At 43.5% G+C, this 24,864-nt stretch overlaps 1 protein-coding gene across 1 annotated transcript; it reads left to right on the top strand.

Moving 5' to 3' along the window:
• The first annotated feature begins 341 nt into the window (after positions 1–341).
• On the top strand, positions 342–24,856 carry dhrs11a (dehydrogenase/reductase 11a). Its single transcript, XM_061703149.1, has 7 exons — positions 342–713; positions 16,736–16,945; positions 18,721–18,815; positions 20,053–20,182; positions 21,339–21,431; positions 21,505–21,570; positions 21,685–24,856. The coding sequence occupies exons 1-7, from the start codon at positions 582–584 to the stop codon at positions 21,724–21,726; spliced, it is 768 nt and encodes a 255-aa protein (XP_061559133.1). The 5' UTR covers positions 342–581; the 3' UTR covers positions 21,727–24,856.
• The last annotated feature ends 8 nt before the right edge of the window (positions 24,857–24,864 follow it).

Below are 24,864 nucleotides of genomic sequence, written 5' to 3'. Positions count from 1 at the left end.
TTTTTTTTTTTTTTTTTTATAAACTCTTGACACCCTAACTCCCAAATTCAAAATGAAAATATTCTCAAAAGAGAATGTGTGTTATGTAAGCGTAGCCTACTTGTTTGAGCAATTTGAAAATTTCAAATATTACAATCCATTGAGTAGTGAAAGGGCTTTAATGGTAAATGTTAACGCATTCATGCAATGAGCAAAAAGACGCATTTGTTTCCACATTTTCGGATCGCGTGGTGTGGGTGGCAGAGGACGGGAATTGTCCGAGCAGACAATGAGCGTGCAGAATATTTGCCTTCTGTTTGAAACTCCGGTAGGTGGCGCAAGATGCGACTTCGTAGCAAATGGCCAAAAGAAAGTGGGCGGCGATGCGAAGCGAACATTTAACCCGATCACGGTTCATGTCATCCAGGGGAGCGCATGGCTCTGCCTTTACGCACCAGTGCCACCGCGCTTCTGGCTGCTGCGTACACTGAGGCAGGAGATTCAAGCATCGTAGAAATTGCAGGCGGTGTACATTCGGATACATATACGCCGCAGAATCCGACGCTTCGTGTCCTGTGCCGGCGAGAGCTGCGTTGTTAGCGATGGAGCGGTGGAAAGGCAGAGTGGCCCTGGTGACCGGAGCCTCGGTGGGCATCGGAGCGGCTGTGGCCCGGGCACTCGTCCAGCAAGGCATGAGGGTGGTCGGCTGTGCCAGGAATGTCGACAAAATCGAGGTATTGCAATAATATCGCCGTCGTCGGCGATTAAGCAACGCGCGAAATGCCTCCTGGGAATAGCTAAGTGCAATACGGTCCCTCACAAGCTAACGCACGTAAACCGCGTGCTAACATTAGCTTTACAACTTTTGCTAACGTTAGGCGACGGTGGACATGGGCGAACATTTGGGCGTGTGTTACTAAAAGCTCACGGGCCTTTTAGGCGACATTTTCAACCAGAACGACCACAACATATTGGATACAATTACAGATATCGTATTTTCGCGCATTGCTCGTCCAATGTATACACTCATCGTACATTTGGTACACTGCATCTATCTTATCTTATCTTATTCTATCTAGCTATCCATCCATCCACAAGTCTGTCTGTCTGTCTGTCTGTGTCCATCCAGCCATCAATCGACGGTGGTTGCAGTTTCTTTAGCTACAGTATATGAAAAGATCTGAATGTTAGAAAGACCCCAGTAAGAAAAATCAAAAATCGTGAAATCATGCAGCACCCCTGCAAAGTGGCATTTGGCACCACGCTGCTAATGCATTAGAGTCATTTTGTTTTGGTCGACCTTCTGCAAGTGAGGTCACGGAGTCAGGGGCCGGGTCGCAGAGCAGTCGCCACAGGGCTCGCAGCCGTTGATGTACAGTACATTTTTCTCTGCGATACTTCAAAACGGGAGATAATGTCTGCTAACTGTGTGCACGACTATCATAGTGTTCGAGCGATCGATCGTATCTTCAGGGAGTGTCAAATTGTTTAGTGTTGTCAGGGGGGTGCTCGGGGGACATGGTATGAGCAGGGAGCTGTTGAACTGTCTTGATGAAACACTTTTCTTAGATTTAAAGGAGATGTAATGTGCACGGACAGCCCGAAGGTTGGGCGGTTCGCACGTCTGCGGCCTGCCTCACAGTTCTGAGGTTTGGGGTTCAAATGTCAGCGCTTGGCATTCCTGTGTGGAGTTGGCGTGTTTGCCCGGTGTTTGCATGGGTTTTCTCCAGGTACTGGAACTTCCTCCCGCCTTCAATGAACGTTCGGTTCATTGAAGGCTCTCACTCACAAGTGTCAAACTCGAGGCTCGGAGTTCCAGAGCCGCCCTGCCGCCCGCCCGCATCATTTTTGCTGGCTTGCTAAAGCAAATCATGTGCGTCCATGAATAAAAGCAGTAGAATCGTAGATGACAAAACCTGGAACTTCCAGGTCTTTTTATTTGTCTAAATTCAAGAGGATATTTGACAGTAGAGGTTAGTAAATAGATTATAAAATATATCCCCTCTTGATCAATCAAATAAAACATTTGACACTGCGGTTCAGCTATTAAACATTTGAAACAAAGATCAAATGATCCTTGCATCTGTTAAGATTTGTAGCCTTACTCAGTCGAGCACAGAAATTTGTGTGAAGTACCTCCATTTAAAAGTACTGTGCTCGTAAGCAAATGTAGAGTTATGTCTGACTTGATCATTTCTTATTTTCGTGCCCAATTATGCTGTTGTATGTATAGCCTATATAGGCCGTTTAGACACTTGAATTAGCACATTCTTAATATTAGTCTTTTTAATTAGATTTGTCTCTGTTTTATGAATCGTATAAGCTTGAACAGAATTCAGTATTGCTATATTTGAGTGCATTAGTTAACACTACTCGCGTTGTGTACATCTTAAGTTTGTCCCCCCCGTGAATACGGCAACACGCCCCGTGTGATGAGTTGTGACATTCGTCCGTTGTAAAGCGATACATGCAGATGAGCGATTGTTTTTCCCATCTCCCCATTAACAAACTCATTTTTGTTGCGGGCCACATTGTAGTTATGGTTTCCCTCCGAGGGCTGTTGTGACTGAAACTGTAGCCTGTAATTGTAAAATCGCCAAATCGTATTATTACATTTATAAATGCTTGCAATGTCTAAATGTTATTAAAAGTGAAGATGATTTGAAATTTTGGCACAGATTTTAGCAAAAAGCCAAAAGTAGGCGCACATGATATTCTTTAGCGCACCACATGAAATGACGTGGCCGGATGGATCTGGCCCCCAGGCCTCGAGTTTGACACCTGTGTATTAGAAGATAAATGGCACACTCAGGGCTGCTCTGTTTGTATTGTTTGAAGTTTTACATTGACCATAAAATCAGTTGTAATTTCTGTTCGCCCTTCAACGCTGTTTCACGTTACAGCATATGTTGGCATTAAGCAAAAGGGCTTTCGTTGTTTTCTATACAGTATGTCTACCCATTTCCAATCTCCCCTTCCTGTCCAAAATACCCGTACGTTACCCACACCAACTCAAACCCCACCTGTCTTCCAATAGCCTATTTGAGCAATTCCAGTCTGGCTTCCGACCTCAACGGAAACAGCCCTCCTCAAAGTCCCCAATGACCTCCTCCCCTCCTTAGACTCCGGACACCTTAGCATCCTCATCTTCCTCGACCTCACTACAGCCTTTGACACCATAAACCACACTATCCTGCTGTCCCGTCTCAAAACCTCTCTAAACGTCACTGGTACCGCCCTCTCCTGGCTCAAATCATATCTCTCCGACCGTCAACAATTTATCAATGTTAACAACTGCACCTCATCGACTGCCCCTATCTCCCAAGGCGTCCCCCAGGGCTTGGTGCTTGATCCTCTTCTGTTCATCCTTTACATACTCCCCCTCGGAAACGTCATTCGTCATCATGGCGTCCATTTCCACTGCTATGCTGACGACGTCCAGATCTCCACCAAATCCATCACCTCCTCGACCTAGTCCACTCGAACCAACTGCCTCACTGACAGCAGATCCTGGATGGAAGCCAACTTTCTTCATCTCAACTGCAATAAATCCGATATGTTCATCATTGGTCACAAATCCTTCACCAAACACACCGGTAACTTCTGCCTATCTGTTGAAAACACCACACTGGTTCCCTCCCCACACATCTGCAACCTAGGAGTAGTCTTTGACACCAACCTCAACTTTGAGACCCACATCATCACAAAAACATCTTTCTTCCACCTCAAGAATTTTGCCCATCTCCGCCCATCACTTTCCTTCACCGCAGCTGAAACTCTGATCCATACTTTCATCACATCCAGACTTGACTACTGCAACAGCAGCCTCTTCGGCTCATCCACCAAACTTCTCAATAGACTTCAGCATATCCAGAACTCAGCTGCCGGCTTGCTCACTCACACCCACTCCCGAAAGCACATCACCCCCAATTCTTCAGAAACTCCAGTGGCTCCCATTCCACAATGCATCCAGTACAAAGTCCTTCTACTCACTCACAAACTCACCCGTCCCCCTCCATCCTCCACTGACGAACTGCTTTTAATGTGTAAATCTTTATTTTATACTAATTCTCTTTTTCTCCGAGAATTATTTTTTTGTATGTAAAGTGTCTTTGAGTACCCTTTAGAAGCGCTCTATAAAATAAATAATTGTTGTTGTTATCCGTCCATCCATTTTTCATACCACTTAGCCTCACTAGGGTCGTGGGCGTGCCCGAGCCCGAGCCCATCCCAGCTAACTTTGGGCGAGAGGCAGGGGACACGCTAAATTGGTCGTTAGCCAATTGCAGGGCACATGTAAACAAACGACCATTCGCACTGACATTCACACCTACGGGCAATTTAGAGTCTTCAGTTAACCTACCAAACAAAACCCGAGTACCCGGAGAAACCCACACAGGCACGGGGGACAACATGGAAACTGCACACAGGCGAGGCCGGATTTGCACCCGGGTCCCCAGAGCTGTGAGGCAGATGTTCTAACCAGTCAAACCGCCCGTTATTATTATTATTATTAGTATTATTACTATTATTATTTAATGCATCCGTTTTACAGTGAACTTCAACTACGAGTGATAAACAGCTTGGAGTGGGCAGGTTTTCCCGCTTCTTTGGAGAATTCTTCGGTCTGTCGGACTACACACAGCATGTTCAGGGAGGGCAAAGTAGTCGCTCTTGGGAAAAAGGTACTGAAAACATCATTGCGGTTTTTTTTTACGGCTAGATACTTTTCTAGTACCAGTATACTGTGCAACCCTAACTCGAGCTTTTAACCCTATTTTCTCAATCACACTGGCTTCGTCAGATGACGTAGAACGCTTTGTTTACTAGTGGTGCCATCAGAGAAGGCTTTGGTCTTTGCCACCCAGAAGAACGTGACATTGTGTAGAATTGTTCGCTAACAAAATCTTATGATATTAGTGATGTCATCTTCTCTTTGACCATCAGAATAAAGTACTCCGGTGATTTGGTCGATTTGTTCTTAAGGGGAGGTATACTTTCTGTTGATAATAGTGTTTGGCTTCATGACACAGACCTTCTTGCCCACCCACACTAGGCCATAAGGCACTGCACCTTCCTTATCTTGTTCAGCCAATAATTAAGCCTCTCTCTGTCTCAAACTGTCTTAGCTCCATCAGTGGTGCGCTACAGAATCAGAATCAGAATCAGAATCATCTTTATTTGCCAAGTATGTCCAAAAACACACAAGGAATTTGTCTCCGGTAGTTGGAGCCGCTCTAGTACAACAAACAGTCAATTGACAGAACACTTTGGGGACATAAAGACATTGACAAAAAACAATTGTGCAAAAAGATGCAGAGTCCTCGAGCACTTAGAGCAGTTCGAACGACTAATATTGCAATAGTCCGGTGCAACTGATCTGGATTTTCCTTTGTAAAGATTTAATTTTCTCACCTTTGATTGTTAGCAACTGTTGTATTAGTAATGGACTACAGTATATCTCTGGATCTTTTCATATGTATCGTTCATATAACCATATTTCTTCAAATAGGGGCCAGGGGTGTTTAGTTACTGAACTGCACACAGTACCAGGCTTCTGTTAGGGGTGTTTTCTGGGGGTAGGCCTTTATTTGTACAAATGCATTTGTTTAATAATCCATGTCTTCATTAGGGTGGCGGATAACCTATCCCAGCTGACTTTGGACATGAGACGGTGTACTGGTCCCCGCTGCCAGCCAATTGCAGGGCATATATATATATATATATATATATATATATATACACACACACAAACAATCATTCACATTCACACACACACACACACACACGGGTACTGTCGAGTCTTCACCTAAGAAGCACCGTTTTGGGATGTGAGAGGAAACTGGTACATCCAAGCACACGCATGCAAACTCCACACAGAGATGTTTCAACAGAGATTCCAACCTGAATCTCCGGACTGTGAGGCATACTTGTTAAGCACTATTTCACCAAGCTGTCTTTCACAATATTATACACTACTCACAAAAAGTTAGTGATATTCAGCTGTCGGTTAACATTTCAGAATGAAACAAAAACGCACTATAACCTTTACAGGTCTCAGTGACCAACCTCTCCAACTGTTCAATCTTTTTAGTACTTTTTTACGAGTAATTCTTAACTCGTCAGTCATGTCAAGTTGTGTTGTTGACAAGCAAAAACGTCCCCCACCTTGTCCTTAAATGCTTAGGCTACAGTGCGTGTGACTTGCGCAATTGACTGCTTACCGCCATTCTTACTCTGGTCGCAGGTCCCCTCCTGTCAATAGTTAACTGCTTCCGTCATGTACTTGTGTAACCTTCAAACAAGGTCATTTCAAATCCAAAATTCTTCTTCTTGCTCTCTGGAAATAAAAGCCATTATTCTAGAGTTGGCTACATTAGAGTCAGAGCATCCATAGTTGTTCTCTATATAATTATATTTTAGGAAAGACTTAAATAACTAAATATGATTCAATAGCGGGATGGAACGAGTGATCGGTTGCTGTCTCTCCCATTTGATGTCAGCTTTGTTCTTGAAATGTTGCGTATAAGATGTGAGACAAAGCCAGTATTGTACGCTCCGTGCTACGAAAACCGGGCTGTAGCTGCGCCAGAGCAAGTGTCTGTCACTGAGCAATTCTTCCTGACTTCCTTTTGGTGGGTATTTCTTTCACTGGTAGAAATAGAGACATGGTTGTTCTTACAGTATTAGTGTGGAGGAGATGGAACCATGGTGAATGTAGATAGTTTGTTCAAATTGTTGTTGCATTTATGTAATTTGGTAACCCACTCAGAAAGAAATATTGAATCTAGCAGCTGTATGATTGTACTGTGTGTAAAACTTTAGAGTAGGCGGGGGGGAATGGGCGACGTGTGGTCACCATGGGCTTTCTGCAGGAATGGGAGCGGTGGGGCATCCAAGTAGCAGCAATACACTTTCACATTTAACTCTTTTGAGACCTTTGGAAGACGGTTGTACAGTACTTTGCTGAAAGACGACTCTTCCCTCTGTGTACAAAGTGTATTCTTTGCGGGTTGAAAAGTTGCGAACTGCAGAATCTTACTTCAGTAACGAGCTGCAACATTTGAGCTCACATGTATGGTATGCAATATTTTTATTTTTTTTCATTTTAATTCTTTGGAGTTGTCAAGGGCACCAAAATACAGTGGAACATTTGATTTCAGACTGGGAAGGTGATACAAATGTGAAAAGAAGTCGAACCGCTCTATAATAAAGCCTAAAACAAAACCTTTTGTGCTCAACCTTTAAAGCCAGTATGTCGTGAAACGGTAAGAGGGAGGATTACTGAATTACTCAACGAGCATCAACATTTCATGCATCACGTTTTTTTTTTTTTTCTCAATACTTAACTGTCATTCGAGTGCAAAAAAATATATACGAATTGGTGTTTAAAGTAAAATGTTAACACAATTAACTGTGTTGTGTACTCTTTCATGTGGCCACAAGCATGCAGATTGGGTTGAGTATGTGTCTTTACATTAACACTGAATGGAGCAAACGTTCCATTGTTGTTCTCTCATGCTTTTTTGTCAATGAGGCACATTTTACTTGTTCAGCCAGGACAAATGTGTGTAAGTTCTGTCGTGGATAAAACTTTCATTTCCCTCTCAATTTGATGCTGATAAGCTTCCTGATCCATTCAGTAACAATCTTTGTATTTTCTGAATAGTATTGATAGTTGTTTTGTCCAGAAAAGCTCATTTAAAAAAAAAAACAACAATAATAATAATAATTATAATAATTTTAAGCGTCTTGTTACCATTTAACCCATTCTGAATAGCATATATTGAACCAAATACTGTTCCGATTTCATTGGGTGGATTAGAGTCATGTGTGGCATATCATCAATATTGGAACTCTTTTTTTTTTTTTTTGTTACTTCTTTACGATTATATAATTGCTCAGGTGTTTTCGTCTGCAAGTCTCGGCCGCCTTCTGTTGCGTCTGGACTGCCCGTGCTTTTGATTGCACAATGAATAGATTTCATTCTCGAAAGCATTTGAAGTGGGTCAGGTCACACCGCTTTTCTCTTTTTGTCTCGCACCCTCAGCCTCTCTCGGTGTTTTCATTTCTCTACTGCTGTATGTACGTGAGCCAGCTTTTCCACTGACATGTTTTCCATTTGAGCTTTGAGTCAACAGAGACTTAAATCGAACCAATAATTATCCATCATGCGCCCTTTGGATTCGGAGATAAAGAAAACCAAGATTCACAGCTCTGGCGCTAAGTGTGCTAGTACACTAAAAGCAACCATTGAGAATATGGGTAGAATTGCACTGACCGGTGGGCTTAGTTGTAGACCTTTGCAGATTTTTGATCTTGGCATTAAGAAAACTAATATATTTTACCTTTGTTCACTACACTGCTGTATATCAAAATTTCATGACTTCCATGAAATTGTAAAAGAGATTTAAGTACTACGTACTGAGATATCAGTTATCTCCTGCCAATTGTCAAAATGTTTTTGCATTAAGGCCACAACCTGTATATTTCCACTTTAGTTCCTATTATTGTCCTGTTCTGTATTGTCTTCAAGTTATGTTGAGAGGCCCATCATTTGTCAGCAGTGGCTTTCATCAGTTGTTCACCGTAATATCATGAGGTCAATAGTCTAATGAGGCTGGACAGCCCGGTGATCCCTATGACTTGCCCCCTTTCTTGCACCACCATTGTGCTGTCTGTCCTCTCTGCGCTCATCACTTTTCGAGGTTTAAGGTTTACTGGACTTGACACTCCCCGGTTGGGCCTCCTACTATGATATGTGGGGCGCTTCCTGTCCTGTCCTGTCTTGTTGTTTATGTGTGTACACAGCATTCAGTAAACCTGCACAAATGACAAATGATCTAGTACAATACTGCCTTTACAAAGTGCAGGCCTCTACCGAGGTGAAAAAAATCCAGAATGAAGTTGTCGGCCTGTTCCATCCCTTTCTTGCGCTGTCATCGAAATCTCGATCTACAGCATGTATGGGCAATTGCTAGTACACACAAAAATGAAACAAATCTCAAAACAAATACAATGCAGTCACATCTTTTACACCACAGGACCATCTTCTGAATCTGCTTCTTTTGGACCCAATGCAAAATCGCCATTGGCAAGTTGATATCTTAAACACTTCTGAAATCAAAAGGTAAGGTAACGCAAACAAACTATTTATGGTGGGTGACAAATGTCGTAAAGATGTTGTTTTAAAAAAAAAAAAAAAAAAAAAAATCAATAAATGAAATCAACATTGACAATGTCAAAACAAAAAATGTTCACAAAACCAAATGTTTGTATGTTTGCAAGCAGGCTGCTTTCTGCTTAATGGACAATGACCGATTAGGATTAAAAGGACAGGACTGTACCATTTGCATTCTTGGTCTGGGGGAATTGCTGCTTGTGAACAAATGGCAATGAGAGAAATCCCCTCTGCCCAAATTTGACCTCTGTCCCCAGCCCCAAAATAATGACTCGTTAATCTGTACGTTTCAACCTCCGCAAAGCTTCATGGATATCAGTTGTGGAGTTTTTCTGTAATCTAACTAACTGGGATGATCATTCAGGGCACGGCAGAGGTGATTATGCATAGTTTGGAGTGACACAGTCGAGTCTTATTCATTTCACAATGTTTTTGTGGTTGTAGTTTGCGGAGGTGTAGAGCTGCACTTAGCATACTTAGAGCTGTGTTTAATGTTTATTTCTCTTATTTAGCTTTGTGAGAAGAGCAAAATAACAAACAATTCTTAGGATGATCCCAAACTATGACACTAAATGAATAAATCAGTCAATTAAGTCAATCAAAAGTAAGTCTTATTTTGTAATGACAGAATTATATGCCTCTTGTATTACAGCTAATTCAATTTGTGTACCTAAAGTTGAAACAAATGGGTGTGTACCGTGTTTATCTGTAAACATGAACCCTGCAAGGTCACTAGAAGTCAAGCTCTGTGCGATCCAGTTAGAGTTGAGCTCCCATGAAGTTAGAGTACGTTCTTGATCTGTGAAGGAAGAGCCACGACATTACCAACTCCTTAAGCTCTCTGCTCTAAGGTATCGTCTTACATGCTGAATGATGGGATGACTAGTAGGCACGCCTGCAATGAGCGTGTATAGCAGACATCACAAGACTTTTATTTTTATAGCACAGATTCACATCAAATATGATCTCAAGGCACTTTCTGAATTTGTGCTATCCTTCGTGCAGCTGGTGTGGGATCACTTGCCCTTCAATGCTCGAATCCAAATCGCCCAGTGATTGACTGGAATCCAGATCAGGCTGTAGTCTGCCTTTCACCCCGAGTCATCTGGGCTAGACTTCAGCCTTCCTATCACTCCGAACAGGACAAGCCCTATAGAAAAATACATGGATGAATACATTTCGGGCTACGCTACTTATACATTGAAGAGCCCTAAACGAGCAAGCACTTTTGAAAATGACAGTATACCTCCAACTAGAAGAAACCTTGACCAAACAGCGGTAACCGCAGAAATATCCCAACCCCCTGCGATGGAGGAGCCATCACTAGGATGGAGTTCAAGCCTCAGCATGTCTCTAGTACAAACAAAAGAGGCATTTTTCTCACATGATTACCGTGTGAACATGTGGATAAAGGCTGCTCTCATAGTTGATCCTACTGCTGACACAAACGTTCCATAATGCTTCGCCTCCCTGATTAGTCTGTCTTTGTTTGTGGAAATACAACCTTACCTCACTGGTTGCACCTGTCTGTTATAGCACACTTACCTCCCCTATCGCTCACATTCAGTCCGCCTACCATTGCCGTAGACTCTCCCTTTCACGCTGCACTTACCGCAGCGCAGCGTCGACCAACCCGTATGTGCTGGCGTAGCGCAAGGCTGCAACGAAGCGCGACGTAGGTTGGATGGTGATCCATGGGCACCTGCTGCACGCTGTGATGACACCATGGAGGAGATGTTGGCGGAGTTCTACAGTGACAACGGCGAGGAGGAGAACATGGAGGAATCGGTCATTAATGCAGGGTGCCAGTGTCCCGAGCTTTGAGACACAAGACAGGTGGGACACCTCGAAATGGTCTTCATGGAGCTGTAGCTCAAGGGTGAGCCTAAACTCCCCCAGATCCTGTGCCATTAGAATGAGATGAACCAATACCCTTCCTTTAGATGCTGCTCGTCTCCTCCTCCTCGCCCTATTACACTGTAAGCAAAGCCAAGGCTTTCCGTTAAAATGGTGACAAATGCACATTGCTGAGCCGGCCTTTTTAATGTACAAACCAGCGGGAGAAGCACTTCCTGTTTGTTCGCTTCACAACCAGCGCCACATATGGGCAAATTTGCGTTTTCCCTGCGACATGCTAACTAAGTGCAGTGTGTTAGCGCCTTATATCTGTATGGCTTCATATTCTGTGAATGGCAGTTGAGTGAAGCTTTAGACGTCCTAAAAAGTTAATGCTGTTCCTTGTTCAGTCTACCATGAGCTCCTGAGAACACTTAACTGCATGGAGGGGGGGGGGGGGGGGTAATTTAGCCGCTTATCTACTCATCTTGATTAGACTACACCAAGCAAAGTGCTATAAAACAGTCTTGTTCAACCTTTAGACCTTTTACCAGGAGTAAGAAATGATCACTTGACTATCTGCACCACTGCAAAGCCAATAGTACGCGCTCACCTTTAACCCCATTACAGAACTAGTGACCTAGTGGTTAGCATGTCTGCCTCACATTTCTGAGGTTCGGTGTTCGAATCTTGGCTCCTGTATGGAGTTTGCATATTCTCCCTGTGCTTGTGTGGTCTATTTCGAGGTAACCCGATTTCCTCACACCTTCTCTAAACATGCATCTTGGGTTAATTGGAGACTCATCCATAGCTGTGTGAATGGTTGTTTGTCTATATGTGCCTTGTGATTGGTTGGTGACCAGTCCAGGATGTGCAAAGTCAGCTGGGATAGGCTACAGCTCACCCGAGACCCCAATGAGGACAATGAAGGGATTATTACAAATAATATGAAACTTTGGTATTGACTGAATTGTTTTACAAGGACTTTTTACAGGAGGATGAGGCACCTCCAAAATGTTTTTGATAGACATTGAGTGCATTTATTTGCAATGGAAAGCAATTATTTTGCATTCTGTATCTTCAAGTGGAATTTAGTGGTATCTCAGTGCACATTTTTAGCTCACCGGTTCTACTACTGACTGCAATTACCGGTATGATGAAGATGGAATCACTACAATTTAATCTGTGAGCGTGAAACACTCCACGTACTGCATAACCTTCCAAGTTTTTTTCTACAGTAAATCATGTTTAATACATTATGCTTCAAGGATTTGTTCCCTCCTCTTAGCTTCTGTATCAATTACTTTCAGTCATTTCTTGCGCTACTGTTTCAATAGCATTAATGATGATGAAAATCCATTATGAGAGGCAAAATTAGTTGTGGTGTCTTGAGTTTTTATGAACTGACCAGCTTTTCACTGTTATAACATTTGTTAGAGCTCCTGCTTCTAGATGTTTTCTAGGAAGAAAAACTGGGCAGGGAGTTCTATTGTATCAGTTTAAGACAAATGTAATTTCTTCACTTTGTTCAGACGTCGCCTCTCAATATTGATCTGGCTCACCACTTGAAATGTGTCTGCCTTCTACATTTACAGTAGATCTCTCCAGATGTTCTTTTCACTTCCTTGGAATGTATTTTTCAGTCCATTTGCGTCATTGACGACTGTTTTTAAAAAAAATATATATATAAAATTCTTTCATGAATTGATTGATTTCTTTGACTGTCAGAAGTAGGGATAACCTCTGTGTCCATTTCTGTCTGACAAGGTACAGTCTATACAAATGTACTTCAGTTGTCTGGGGCTTTATGCCCCTGGCAGGGTCACCCATGGCAAACAGGTCCTAGGTTAGGGACCAGACAAAGCACGGCTCCAAAGACCCCTATGATGAGAAACATTATTGGATTGCGTTTTCCCTTGCCCGGACGGGGATCACCGGGGGCCCCCCTCTGGAGCCAGGCTTAGAGGCGGGGCTCGAAGGCGAGCGCCCGGTGGCCGGGCCTGCGCCCGTGGGTAAAAGGCCCGAAAGGGTAACGTGGGTCCCCCTTCCCACGGGCCCACCACCTGTGGGAAGGGCCATCGGGGTCGGGTGCAGTGCGAGCTGGTCGGTGGCCGAAGGCGGGGACCTTGGCGATCCGATCCCCGGCTACAGAAAGAAGCTGGCTCTAGGGACGTGGAATGTCACCTCTCTGGCAGGGAAGGAGCCCGAGCTGGTGTGTGAGGTCGAGAAGTTCCGACTAGATATAGTCTGGCTCGCCTCCACACACTGCTTGGGCTCTGGTACCAGTTCCCTCAAGAAGGGTTGGACTCTCTTCCACTCTGGAGTTGCCCACGGTGAGAGGCGCCGAGCAGGTGCGGGCATACTTATTGCCTCCCGGCTCGGCGCCTGTACGTTGGGCTTCACCGACGTACGATAGTAGAAGAAGAAATGGAACAAGCGAGGCTAGCTGTTAGCTTTTCTGGTAACTAATTTGTGGATGCAAACTCTGCTGCATGTCATTTTCATTGTACTAAATGACAGGACATGGGAGACGCATTATACAAACACTCAACGCAACCAGTTGCTCCTCCATTTGTGTTCGATCACAGCAGGAGCTTCAGGTTACTTTCAAATTGCTATTCAATTCAAACTCGGTGTTCACCACACAAGGATTTGCAAATGTAAATATTCAACAGCTTTAACATTTACGGTTGTCGGCCTCAACCATTTTCGGAGCCGATGGGGGGAGAAAAATCACACGCCCACGTGGCAGGATATTAAGCCAGGGTAATCCTTCGGACACATCTGACAATCAGGCATTTTCTGACTTGGATCGATAGAGAGGAAAAGTGCTCAAATTAGGCCCTGTTATCGGTACGCGTGTACTCTGCTCTACTGCTTCCAATGTGAGTCGCTTATTTTAATTAACTTCCAGTGCAGTGCATATTCTTCTTTTTCACAACACCCCTTGTTGAGACGGGTACTTCTTTGGAATAAGTGTTGCAAAAAAGACGAAAAGACAACCAAAACACACGCGGAGCACCTTTTGATGCTCAGTGAACTGCACAATATGCTGTACGACTTCTGGAGCCTCCATCAGCGGTTCCACTGTTTTTCTGTAGTCCGCTACAAGTAAAGTAAAAAATAAAATTCCCTCTTGAAATGCATGGCTGGAATTTAACATCAAGAGGATAATATGCAATATGTTAATAACAATGTCCTGTGCTCTTTGCATTATTACCTCCGCCGGGGTGGTAATGTTTTCATATTAGCGTGTGTTGGTGGGATTCGGTAAATACTGCTTATTCCATGGGCATGGGACACTTTTGTTTACAGTTTAGCGTTGGGGGGGGGGTTGGCACTTTCGAGTGGACTTGTTCTGCACTGAATTCCAATGTTACAGCTCCTTTCCTGTCCTCTCGAAGTATGCGCACACATTACTGTGTGTGTTCCAGAGAGAATGACTTGAGAAATGTTGTTTTGTGAGTTGCTCTCTTACATTTTTCATACTTGTCTTGGGAGGTGTGCCGCTGAACCCTCACCTGAGGGTACCTAGTTACGCTTTGGACGGAGATGAATGATTTGTGCGTACGCGTGTGCATTTTCAGGGCCGGTCGCTTCTCCGTAGGCCGACGTGCCCCAGTGCCATTTTAGTAGGCGTGGCCAGTGGTCATACACACCTGGTGCCCCGAAGTCACGCATACACACAGAGATTCACAGCCTGAGACTTCCTGTAGTTGGAGCTGGATCAAAGCCCAGGTTCCTCCCCGGCTGAGTGCCTACTTTAACCCTAATAACATAACCAATTTTCTCGCCCTCAAAACACAGGCCGGTCTCTCTCTCTCTCATGGTCTGTTTACTTGTTTTTGGCCTTCTTGAGCACAGCTTCCCTTTAGGGGGTCTATTTCCTACAGGGGACAAATGGGGGAAAGGTCTCACTCTCTACAGCTGAAACAAGTGTTGTCAGTGTTTTAGCGTTTTGACAGATCTGCTCGGCTAATGCCTTCTCTCTGGATAATCCAGGCTAAACGGCTTAGAGGCAGAGCAAAGAGATCTGCACATTCAATTGGGAGATGAGGCGTGTTTGCTCAATTATCTACAGTAGATCTATCAACAAATGCCAAAATTATCCATCAAGCCAATGTTAGACTTCCAAAGAACTTCAATGTACCAAGTTTAAGTGGACAACACTATCAGCGCACACCAGAGATTTTTTTTTTTTAAGGTGTGGCTGGAGTTGTCACCATGAAGCGGGTTAGCAATGTCCACATAAACCAATAAACTTTGACCTAAACTTCCAGGGGGCAGGTTCAGATAAACACAATACAACTTTACTAAATAATAGGTCTCGCTTTTAGGTGTCAGAGATAAGGTTGCAAAGGTGGAATTTTGTGATTTTGTGAATCACATTCAAGCATAAATATAAACATTTTGTCAATGTAAAATGATACAATTATGGGTATTTTCACCAGATTTGTTTGAAAGTGGAACGTCATCAAGTTTTTATTTGATTGAAATGTTCATTTGTTAATTGACGAATAAATACACGAATGTCGAATTAAATATCACTCCTCCTCCCAAAATGCACCACCCCATGTAAAAATACCAGTAAAGTCCCATTCAAAATGTTAAATGAAAAGAGCCCATCGCCCTTCAAAAAATGTCTCGATCTTCGAACTCATCGGTGCACATGATGGAGGAATGCGTAGTGCATTCAGAAGGCGTGGTCTCAATAGTCCCGCAGCAAGCAATGTACTATGTTATGTGCATTTGAGTGAGGAAGTGTTGATATTCAAATATACTTGCATGCAATCTGGATGCTTGAATCGGGATTATGCTAAAATGTCTTTTCCCCAGCTACAGTACATTTCAGTTCCCCAGACTTGCTACTCGTCCACCTCGTACCCCCGTTATAAATATTTAAAATTCCCCATTGATCAAAGCACAGGTCCAGTGGATGCCTCACAGAACAGAGCTAATGACAGCAGTACCAGTAATTGCTAAGTAATTCAACCAAACTCCTGCAGCGACAGTGCATTTGAGGAAGCTGCATGCTAACCTGGTACGGTTGTTCTGTGATTGTTTCTGACCAGTCCCGCCTCTACCACCCGCACGCGCCTCCTTCTGTCTGACTGGCACCGGGAGCCGGAGATCAGGTGATTGGCGCAGCTGTGCCTGGCAGGCCGGGGGTCCGTGTCAGCTTGTTTCAAATCCCACTGTGCTGGGCGGACAGCTGACCTGGTTGGAGCGTTGCCTGCTCAGCCTGCGCATGCTCCTTCCCGAGTGTGCCATCGCACCACCATTGCTTCATAACGTCCAGTTTTTGCTGAAATTGGAATTAGGAGTATGGTGTTGATTTCTTGGCTGAATATTCCCACGTCTTCCCCCAAGTGTTAGTTGGCAGGTTAATCAAGGAACAAGGAAGAACAAAGCATGACATGGTCATGTTTTGTGCTTGCAGATTATGTGGAGAGCAAATGTATGACTGTATTTTTAGAGAGTACAATACTGTTCAGTGAAATTTTTCCTGTGGGGGGGGAAAAAAAAAAAAACATGTTAAAAAGTGATTTTTAAAGGGTCGTATGAAGTGTCCTATAATTCTTGATGTGTTTTGGCAATAGCATCACACCTCAGAATCATTTTAAATAGTGGGGAAAAAATGACTAATATGTCTCTTTTAAAGGTCAGTGTTGTATTCATTGCTATATCGTTTTGATTTGTGTTTTTTATTTTTTTTATTTTTTATTTTTATTTTTTTAGAAGCTGGCGGCAGAATGTCAGAGCGCAGGATACAGCGGCACACTGATCCCGTACAAGTGTGACCTGTCCAACGAGGAGGAGATCCTCTCCATGTTTTCAGCCATCAAAACGCTCCACAAGGGCGTGGACGTGTGCATCAACAACGCCGGGCTGGCCCATAACGAGCCCCTGCTCAGTGGGAAAACCGAAGGCTGGAGGAATATGATCGACGTGGGTGATGCACATAAGCACATCAACGCCTATGCTAAAAAAAAAAAAGACGGAGGAAAATTAGCAAGACATTTCGAGTGCAGATGCTTGTTTACATAATATTGATTTGAGCGGTTGTTCCATTTGAGCCCAAAAGCCGGAAGCAGTAAAATCGTGAGCATAATGTTTGCCTTTGTAGAGTTAAAGCACACAGAAAAATGCATCGATAAATGTGTGGATCTGCCCAAACGCTGTTGCTCGCCCCTCACGGAAAACGCTAAATTGGCTCTGAGGTGTAGCCCTGGCACAGCACAGGCCCACTAATGAAAGCAAGCGCTATTTCTCGTTAGACGCAAACATTCAGATTCATTTGAGCTCTTGACCACGAAGGAGCTCCAGTTTCTAGGGTCCAGCATTCGTAACCCTCGCCCATCTGTTGTCATGGCAGCCCCAATGACCGCGTTGCACCAGTGTATTATTTTTAGCCTGTTTAATCTTCACGCTGACCCGATTTGGTCACCTTGCCCAATCTCGCTTCACTGCGGAATTTAACCTTCCGTCCATCAGCGTCTCTGCAGGAGCGGCTTAGACAGACAAGCTGGGCGCAAAGAGCCAAGTTCTGATGTGCCGACATGGAAAGCCAGCGAGACTGAAAATGTATTTACAGCCCCTCTTGAATACACTGCAGGAACAAAAGTATTGGGACACCTGTGGACAAACGGGTTTTGTTTGCCATCTCTGTTCTTCCCAAAATGGCGTTTGGTGCACTCGGGCGGCCGTGCTGCAACGCAGGACGAAGGGATTCCCCAAACACTTCCTACAAATATGGAAAGCCGTTTGAACAAAGATTCAGTATCCTACCGGTGCTCTGAATGTACACGTACTAGTACGTGCTTTGTTCTCACCGGTAAGACAATTCAGCGCACTAGTAAATGACCAGGGCGTACTAGTAGAATGACTACATGTTACTGGTGAGGCAAAACGGCGCTAGTTCACATTTGCGCAGTAGTAGGACCTCTTGTGAAGCGCTAGATGTTAACTAGTCATTAGTAGTACGAGTAGCACACTGTTGTCAAGTACCTTTCTTCACTAGTAACATGTAGTCTTTCTACTAGTGCACAGAAATGTCACATAATAGAGGAGAAAATAAACGTCACTACCTGGGCAGTCTTTCTACTAGTGCACTGAATTGTCCGACTAGTGAGGATAAAGAGCGTACTGTACATGGACAATTCAGCGCACTAGTAGAATATCCAATCAACACTCAAATGCCTTTCCAGAGAAGTATCCAGTTATCCTCTCTACACCGCGACAAAGTACTATTTCTAGCAAAATGTGCCTCAAACGGGGGCAGCATAGCGGACGAGAGGTTAGCAGTTCTCAGCTGGGGCCGACTAACGTTCCGAAAACACGCGTGTTAGGTTCATTGAAGACCCGAACCTGTTCGTAGATACGAACTTGAGCGCGAATGATTGTCTATATTTGGCCTGTGATTGGCCGGCGACCAGTCCGGGGTGTGGCCTCTCACCAATATCAGCTGGCTTTGGCTCCCGCTCACGAGGACAAGCGGTATAGAAATTGGATGGATGGACAATTATCCAAAATGTTTTTTTCAGACAAAAAACTAAGATTGTGCGAAACTCAACTGTCTTGTCCAACCCCTTATTGGTTTCTCAAGAGGGATCGTTCCGTATCGGGGAACGCAGTAAAGTTCCATCCACTCGATTTCTTCTTCTGTTTCCTTTGGTGTTTTTCTCACACACTATTTGAAATGAAGTTCTTCTCATGCACTGCAGGTGAATGTCCTAGCCTTGTCCATCTGCACCCGGGAGGCTTACAAATCAATGAACGAGAGGAACGTGGATGACGGTCACATCATCAATATTAACAGGTCAGTCGGACAAACCGGCAGCACGTCTCGCTCAAAGTCAGCAAGGATCAGCAAGACACTCGCAACCCTAAAGAGGACGAGCAGTAGAGAAAATGGATGGATGAATAGATGGAAGTGAGACAAACAGTACAGAACCAAAGACTATTGAACTTAGTTTTTAACTTTTTGCTTGCTTTTACAGGGGGAGGAAGAACCGTGTGACCCCTTTGGAATTTCTTATATTTTCTGCATGAATTGGTCATAAAGTGTAATCTAATTGTCATCTAAAGCACGACAACAAACAAACCGAGTCTGCTTAAATTAATACCACACAAAGGGTTAGATGTTCGTTTTTTTTGTTTTTGTTTTTTTGGGAGCACAACGTAAACGTTTCCAGGATAGGGAGGAAAAAGTAAGTGAACCCTTGGATTTAAAACCTCTTTTGGGGCAGCGATCACCTGAACCAAATGTTTCCTGTAGTTGCACATCAGCCACGCATAACAATCGGGATGAAATTTGGATCATTCCCAGGGCTTGAAGTTAACTTTTTCAAATTTGTGCTCGCCCTGTTCCGTGAAGTGCGCTCAAATGTTTGCTAGATTTCGCCGTTCGGTTTTATCACGGTATGCTAATGATTGGGGTATTGTGGGAAAGCTCACGGTATTGCAGGAAGGTTGACTGTACAGGTGGGACGAAGAGGTGAAAGCAGGAATCGGGGGAAAAACCTCTCTCTTTTTTTTCCTCTTCCTTCGAAATAGGCTTCAGTAGTTTCGGAAATTATATATATATATATATATATATATACTGTAAATGTGAAGCCTATTTAAATGTAACTTTGAATGAAACTTCTTTAAATATAAACTGGAAATAAATTGAACCAATGAAAAACTAATAACATTGTTATCAGTTGATTGCTTCTGGATCCCTGGATGTCATCAAAGTGTCGCCTTTTCTGTATGATATCAGGGTGGAGAGGTTGTTAGTGAGCTTTTGATGGGAAGTGTCGAATCCTTAATCAACCAAGCATGCGTGTTTTTGGAATTTGGGGGAAAGCCGCAGGGACGGGGCGAACATGCACACTTCACACGGGAAGGCCCGAGGTCGGAGTCCAAGATTTGCACCCGGGACCTCTCGACTTGTAAGGCAGATGTGCTAACCGCTATCCGCCGTGTTGCCACCGGAAGCCGTCACGTGCCACTAAATCTGTGGTTCAGCTCATACATACTGGACGCTACTACTCCTCTCCTTCCTCCTCCAGTATGGGCGGGCATCGAATGGTGCCAAGTGCTGACGAGCATTTCTACTGCGCCACCAAATATGCGGTGACCGCTCTGACTGAAGGAATACGGCGAGAACTGAGGGAAGCCAACACCCACATCAGAGCCACTGTGAGTGTGTAATACGGTCCAATATCGGTTGCAAATCGGTGTCCTTTTCACCTTTCACCTTTTCCTGTTTCCATCGGTGTCCCTATTACCTGCAAATTGATTGCATTTTCATTTGGGCTTATGTACACTCCAGTGTGGTTTAAAAAAAAAAAAAAAAAAAAAGCCTTTACAAAGATAGCAATTGGTAGTTTTTGACTGAGACTCTCGGAGATGTATTACTTAACCACGTTGATCAACGTGGTGAAGTAATTAGCATTGCATCATACTGAGAGCTGCTTCCTCTTATTTGGCCCTTCAGGCCTCAGCTCAATGAGGTAACCAAAATCCCCGACAGAGATTTGACAGTTTTGCAGACCGCGGGTCATTTGTATTCGGAACATGATCACGTTTTGAGTTTTTCGAGCAATACTTGAGACCTCTCCATGAACCAAAAAGTCTCGTACCTTTTATTACCGTAATTGTGATGAATATACAGTGTGTCTGCGTTTATCGAGAGACATGTGTTCCATACCCAATCTACCGTATAGATAATATTAAAAACAGTCGTATCCCTACAACTCACTTAAAGCACGTTTAAACTTATTAAACACACTTTCGAATGCGCCGGTTTAAACTCTCCCAATCGCTGCTTTTTCAGCCCATACAGAGCAGCAACACACAAACGATACTCGCGTACTGTATATTCTTGCTGCTCTGCGGGAGCGACGAATGTTAAAACGACAATCGATCAAAGGTAATCGTACACCCGGTGGTGCTGATGGGCTTTTTGTGGCTGGGGAACGGCGCTTTGACCGATGGGAGTTTTCCTGTCGTCGACCGCGGCGAGGAGGTACGCCGATAGAACGTTTCCAGCGACGCTGGCATCTATGCGAGTGGGGCGGCCAACAAATTCATAGATGATGGCGCCCCCGCTCCAAGACACATTTTCGGAAATCGGCAGATAGCTGAAGACTAACTCGGCCGTTTGGTTTCACGCTTGGTTGGGCGGGCGCGTCACATTATACCCATTAGGATACAAACCGTTAAAAAGGAACATTTCCATCGTTATGTATCCTTTACAAAAAAGGCTATTGTTGCACAGCACAGCCTGCATAGAAAACTAATAAGCAAGCAATTGTTACTCAGCACTCGGTTTTTTCTTTTCCCTTTCGTGTAGTGTATATCCCCCGGGATAGTGGAGACTGAGTTTGCCTTCCGTCACCACAACAATGATCCAGAAAAAGCAGCTGCAGTGTATGAGAGTATGAAAGTAAGCAACAACTCTCCTTTATATTTTCAGTCGTAATATGAGTCAAATATTTCCCCCCCCCTCAAATGTGCAGTGTTTAAAAGCAGAAGACATCGCGAGCGCAGTCACATTTGTCCTGAGTGCCCCTCCTCACGTCCAGGTATTGTCCTTTCGTCCACTTTTTGTCTCGTCGTACTCATTTTACCGGGTGTTGCGATTGTGCGGCGATTTCCGACCTTTATGTCGACTTGCCTTGTTGACCTTTTGCCTTCAGATCGGAGATGTTCAGATGAGGCCGGTTGAGCAGGTGTCCTAGCGGTGAAACGAGGGGGAAGACGCTGCGGGAGGAGCCCACAGGTCAGCAGCCGCGGTGACTCATTAGCGACCTCTGCCGAGCGCGGGTGGGGTGATAAATCAGCTACGGCGGTGGGATGTGGAGGAACGCAAGGAGTCGAGGAGGGCTGGAGGTCAGACGGATGAAAGAAATGAAGGGTGTGGACTAAAACCACAGTGAAAATACTACTGAATGCAGCCACCGGTCGTTTGTTAACTGAGCCGACTCCAAAGTACAACAGGAGTCCACGCTGTGTTGTGTGTGGTCGTCTACCGTATATGACCATAACTTTAGAGGAAGACTATGCTATTGACTGCACATTTTTTAAGGTCATATGACATATCGATTTGAAAAATTCAGTTTCAATGCTAATTGCTAGTTGATATTAATTCGTTGTATTATTTTTATAATTATTTGACCTCCTGATTGATGAAAGGCAGATCTGCTGGCATAGAAAAATAACCGTAGAAAGTACTGTTATTTATTTAACATTCTCTTACGGCCTGCCACCTTTACTTACAATATGGTCATATTCACTTGTCTTTGAATTTAAACTGTCCACTTTTAACCCTTATGTGCAGATTAAAATCATTTATAAAAGAAAAATAGACATACTAATTATACTTTTTTTTTTTTTTTTTTATGCATGTGCAATTCTTGCAATCCAACAATTGGCTGTGTCATTTCAATCAATTAACTTTCAATGAGGTAATTAAAGGCAGAATTAACAGATGTCGTATATTAGACTTTACACCGATTTTATTGGGCTGATCGGTATCGGTCGATATTTAGCATTTTATGCTGATCGGTTTTAATGTCATAATTCAATGACCGCAGAAGACGTATACTCCGCGTCGCCATCATACACAGTATATTTGAATCCAAAAGCTCGTTTATTTTTAGACTTGTTGCGTCTCTTTTGATGTATAATGTAACAATAATGTATAATATCTGACGGCCAAATAAAGTTAAATAAAGTTATTTAAAAAAATAATAATAATGAATCGGTGGTGTGGGACAGACAACACGTAATGCCGGCCGGATCAGACTACAAGACACATTTGCTCTATCATGATTGCACTATGTCAGACTACTTCAATAAAATCTTGTATTCCGATACCACCGCATCCCGTTGTTTTACAATCATTGGGCTCTATCTTGTCAACTCAAATGCAACCGGATACACTCGTTACCGTGGCGACGACAACAAGAGTCGCTCGCGCCGACTGTATTATATGGGAAAAAACGTGTGTTGGTGGTCACCGGTGCTCAGGACAGGAGAGGACGTTCGTTTCAGGCTTGCTTGAGGTATGTTCCCGTTCTTTTAATACGATGCGGCTCGCAAGCAGGCAACAAAACGTTATGTAGCCTAGCAAGCTAGTGCTAGCACTAAGGGTTGTGCGTAAACATGCCGCCGTTCTGTTGAATCATGCGCTAAGGTTTTGGTGTGGGTGAAGTCATTTAATTACAGGAAGTTAGCACCCGTTATTTCTGTCGTGTTGTAATGTTGGTTTGACCTGACCGATTAGAATGCACGATCTGACGAGAGCAGTGATTTCCAACCTTTATGGAGCCAAGGAACATTTTACAATTGCAAAATCTCACGGCACACCAACAAACAAAAATGTCCCAAAAAGTGGAGACATTAATGACTGTATGTACTTCCTGCCATCTAATAGAAGAGCATTCGTTTGTTCTGTCTGTCACTAGGCCTCACTGGCACAAATAGAGGAACAAAGATACATTATTTATTGTAAATATAATTTTTGGAGCAATTAAGTACGCAAGTATATACAGTAAATGAACAGAAATGATCATTTCAATAGACACATTCCTCCATCTTATCGGTTTTTTAAACTCTGTGATCGGCCCCAAAAATCCTGATCGTGTAAAGCCTAAAAAAAAAAAAATATATATATATATATATATATATATATATATATATATGGATGGAGAGAGAGAGAGAGATGCCTCCTTCTCGAATTCTTCATTTTTGCATAGTTTCCCCACTTCAAATGACAAATGTAAATATCATTCATTCATCTAGCGTTCCGCTTCTCCTCAGGCGGGTCGCAGGCGTGCTGGAGCCTATCCCAGAAATCTTCGGGCGAGAGGCGGGGTACACCCTGAACCGGTCGCCAGCCAATCGCAGGGCACATATAAACAAACAACCATTCGCACTCACATTCACACCTACGGGCAATTTAGAGACTTCAATTAACCTAGCACGCGTGTTTTGGGGCTGTGGGAGGGAACCGGAGTGTCCGGAGAAAAGCCACGCAGGCACGGGGAGAACATACAAACTCCATACAGGCGGGGCTGGGCTGGGGATTGAACCCCGGTCCTCAGAACTGTGAGACAGATGTGCTAACCAGTCGCTCACTGTGCCGCCTGTAAAAAAAAAATAATAATAATAAATAAAAAAATATATTATATATATATATATATATTTTTTTTTTTTTTGTGCTTCAAGGACTTTATTTCTCATCTGTTTTTGAATTTCTTTGGATTGTGGCATTTTGATGCAGCTTTTCTAGTTCTGTTGATTTCTTGATTGAACAGGTCTGCAAGTAATCAGGCTTGGGTGTCGTCCGTGAAATTGAATTCATCTTTCCCAAAAAATGGGATTGAGCCACAGTAAATTCCTGATTCAACAAGTGGGCAATTACTTTTTCACACAGGGCCAGGTCAGGTAGCGTTGAATATTTTATTTTGTTCTCTTTAATAAATAAAATCCATCCATTTTTAACGATGAAGTGGGGAAACTATGCAAAAAAACAAACGACAATAATAAATTGAGAAGGGGCGAATACCTTTTCATGGCACTGTATGTCATTTCAGTGGGAAATAAATACTTATCTATTGCCTGCCTATATGTAAACTATACAGTGCCAATGCCTATACCTTCTGTCTTTAGATATCATTGTACTGTGTACATGTCAAGTGTAAAGGAAATCTATTGCATGTAGAGTGGAGTAGGTTTGAATTACACTTTACACGACACATAAGAGCAGCATGACGTGTACTCCTGATACACACTTTTATCCTTTTTAATCAGCAACCTTCCATTTGACCTAATAAATGAGTCGCCCACACTGAATTTGTCCATGGTGGTTTATT

Source organism: Phycodurus eques, chromosome 17 (genome assembly GCF_024500275.1).
Source record: "Phycodurus eques isolate BA_2022a chromosome 17, UOR_Pequ_1.1, whole genome shotgun sequence".
Lineage (NCBI taxonomy): Eukaryota > Metazoa > Chordata > Actinopteri > Syngnathiformes > Syngnathidae > Phycodurus > Phycodurus eques.
The sequence above is the reverse complement of the archived record's forward strand: the minus strand, read 5'-3'. Positions and strand labels throughout refer to the sequence as shown.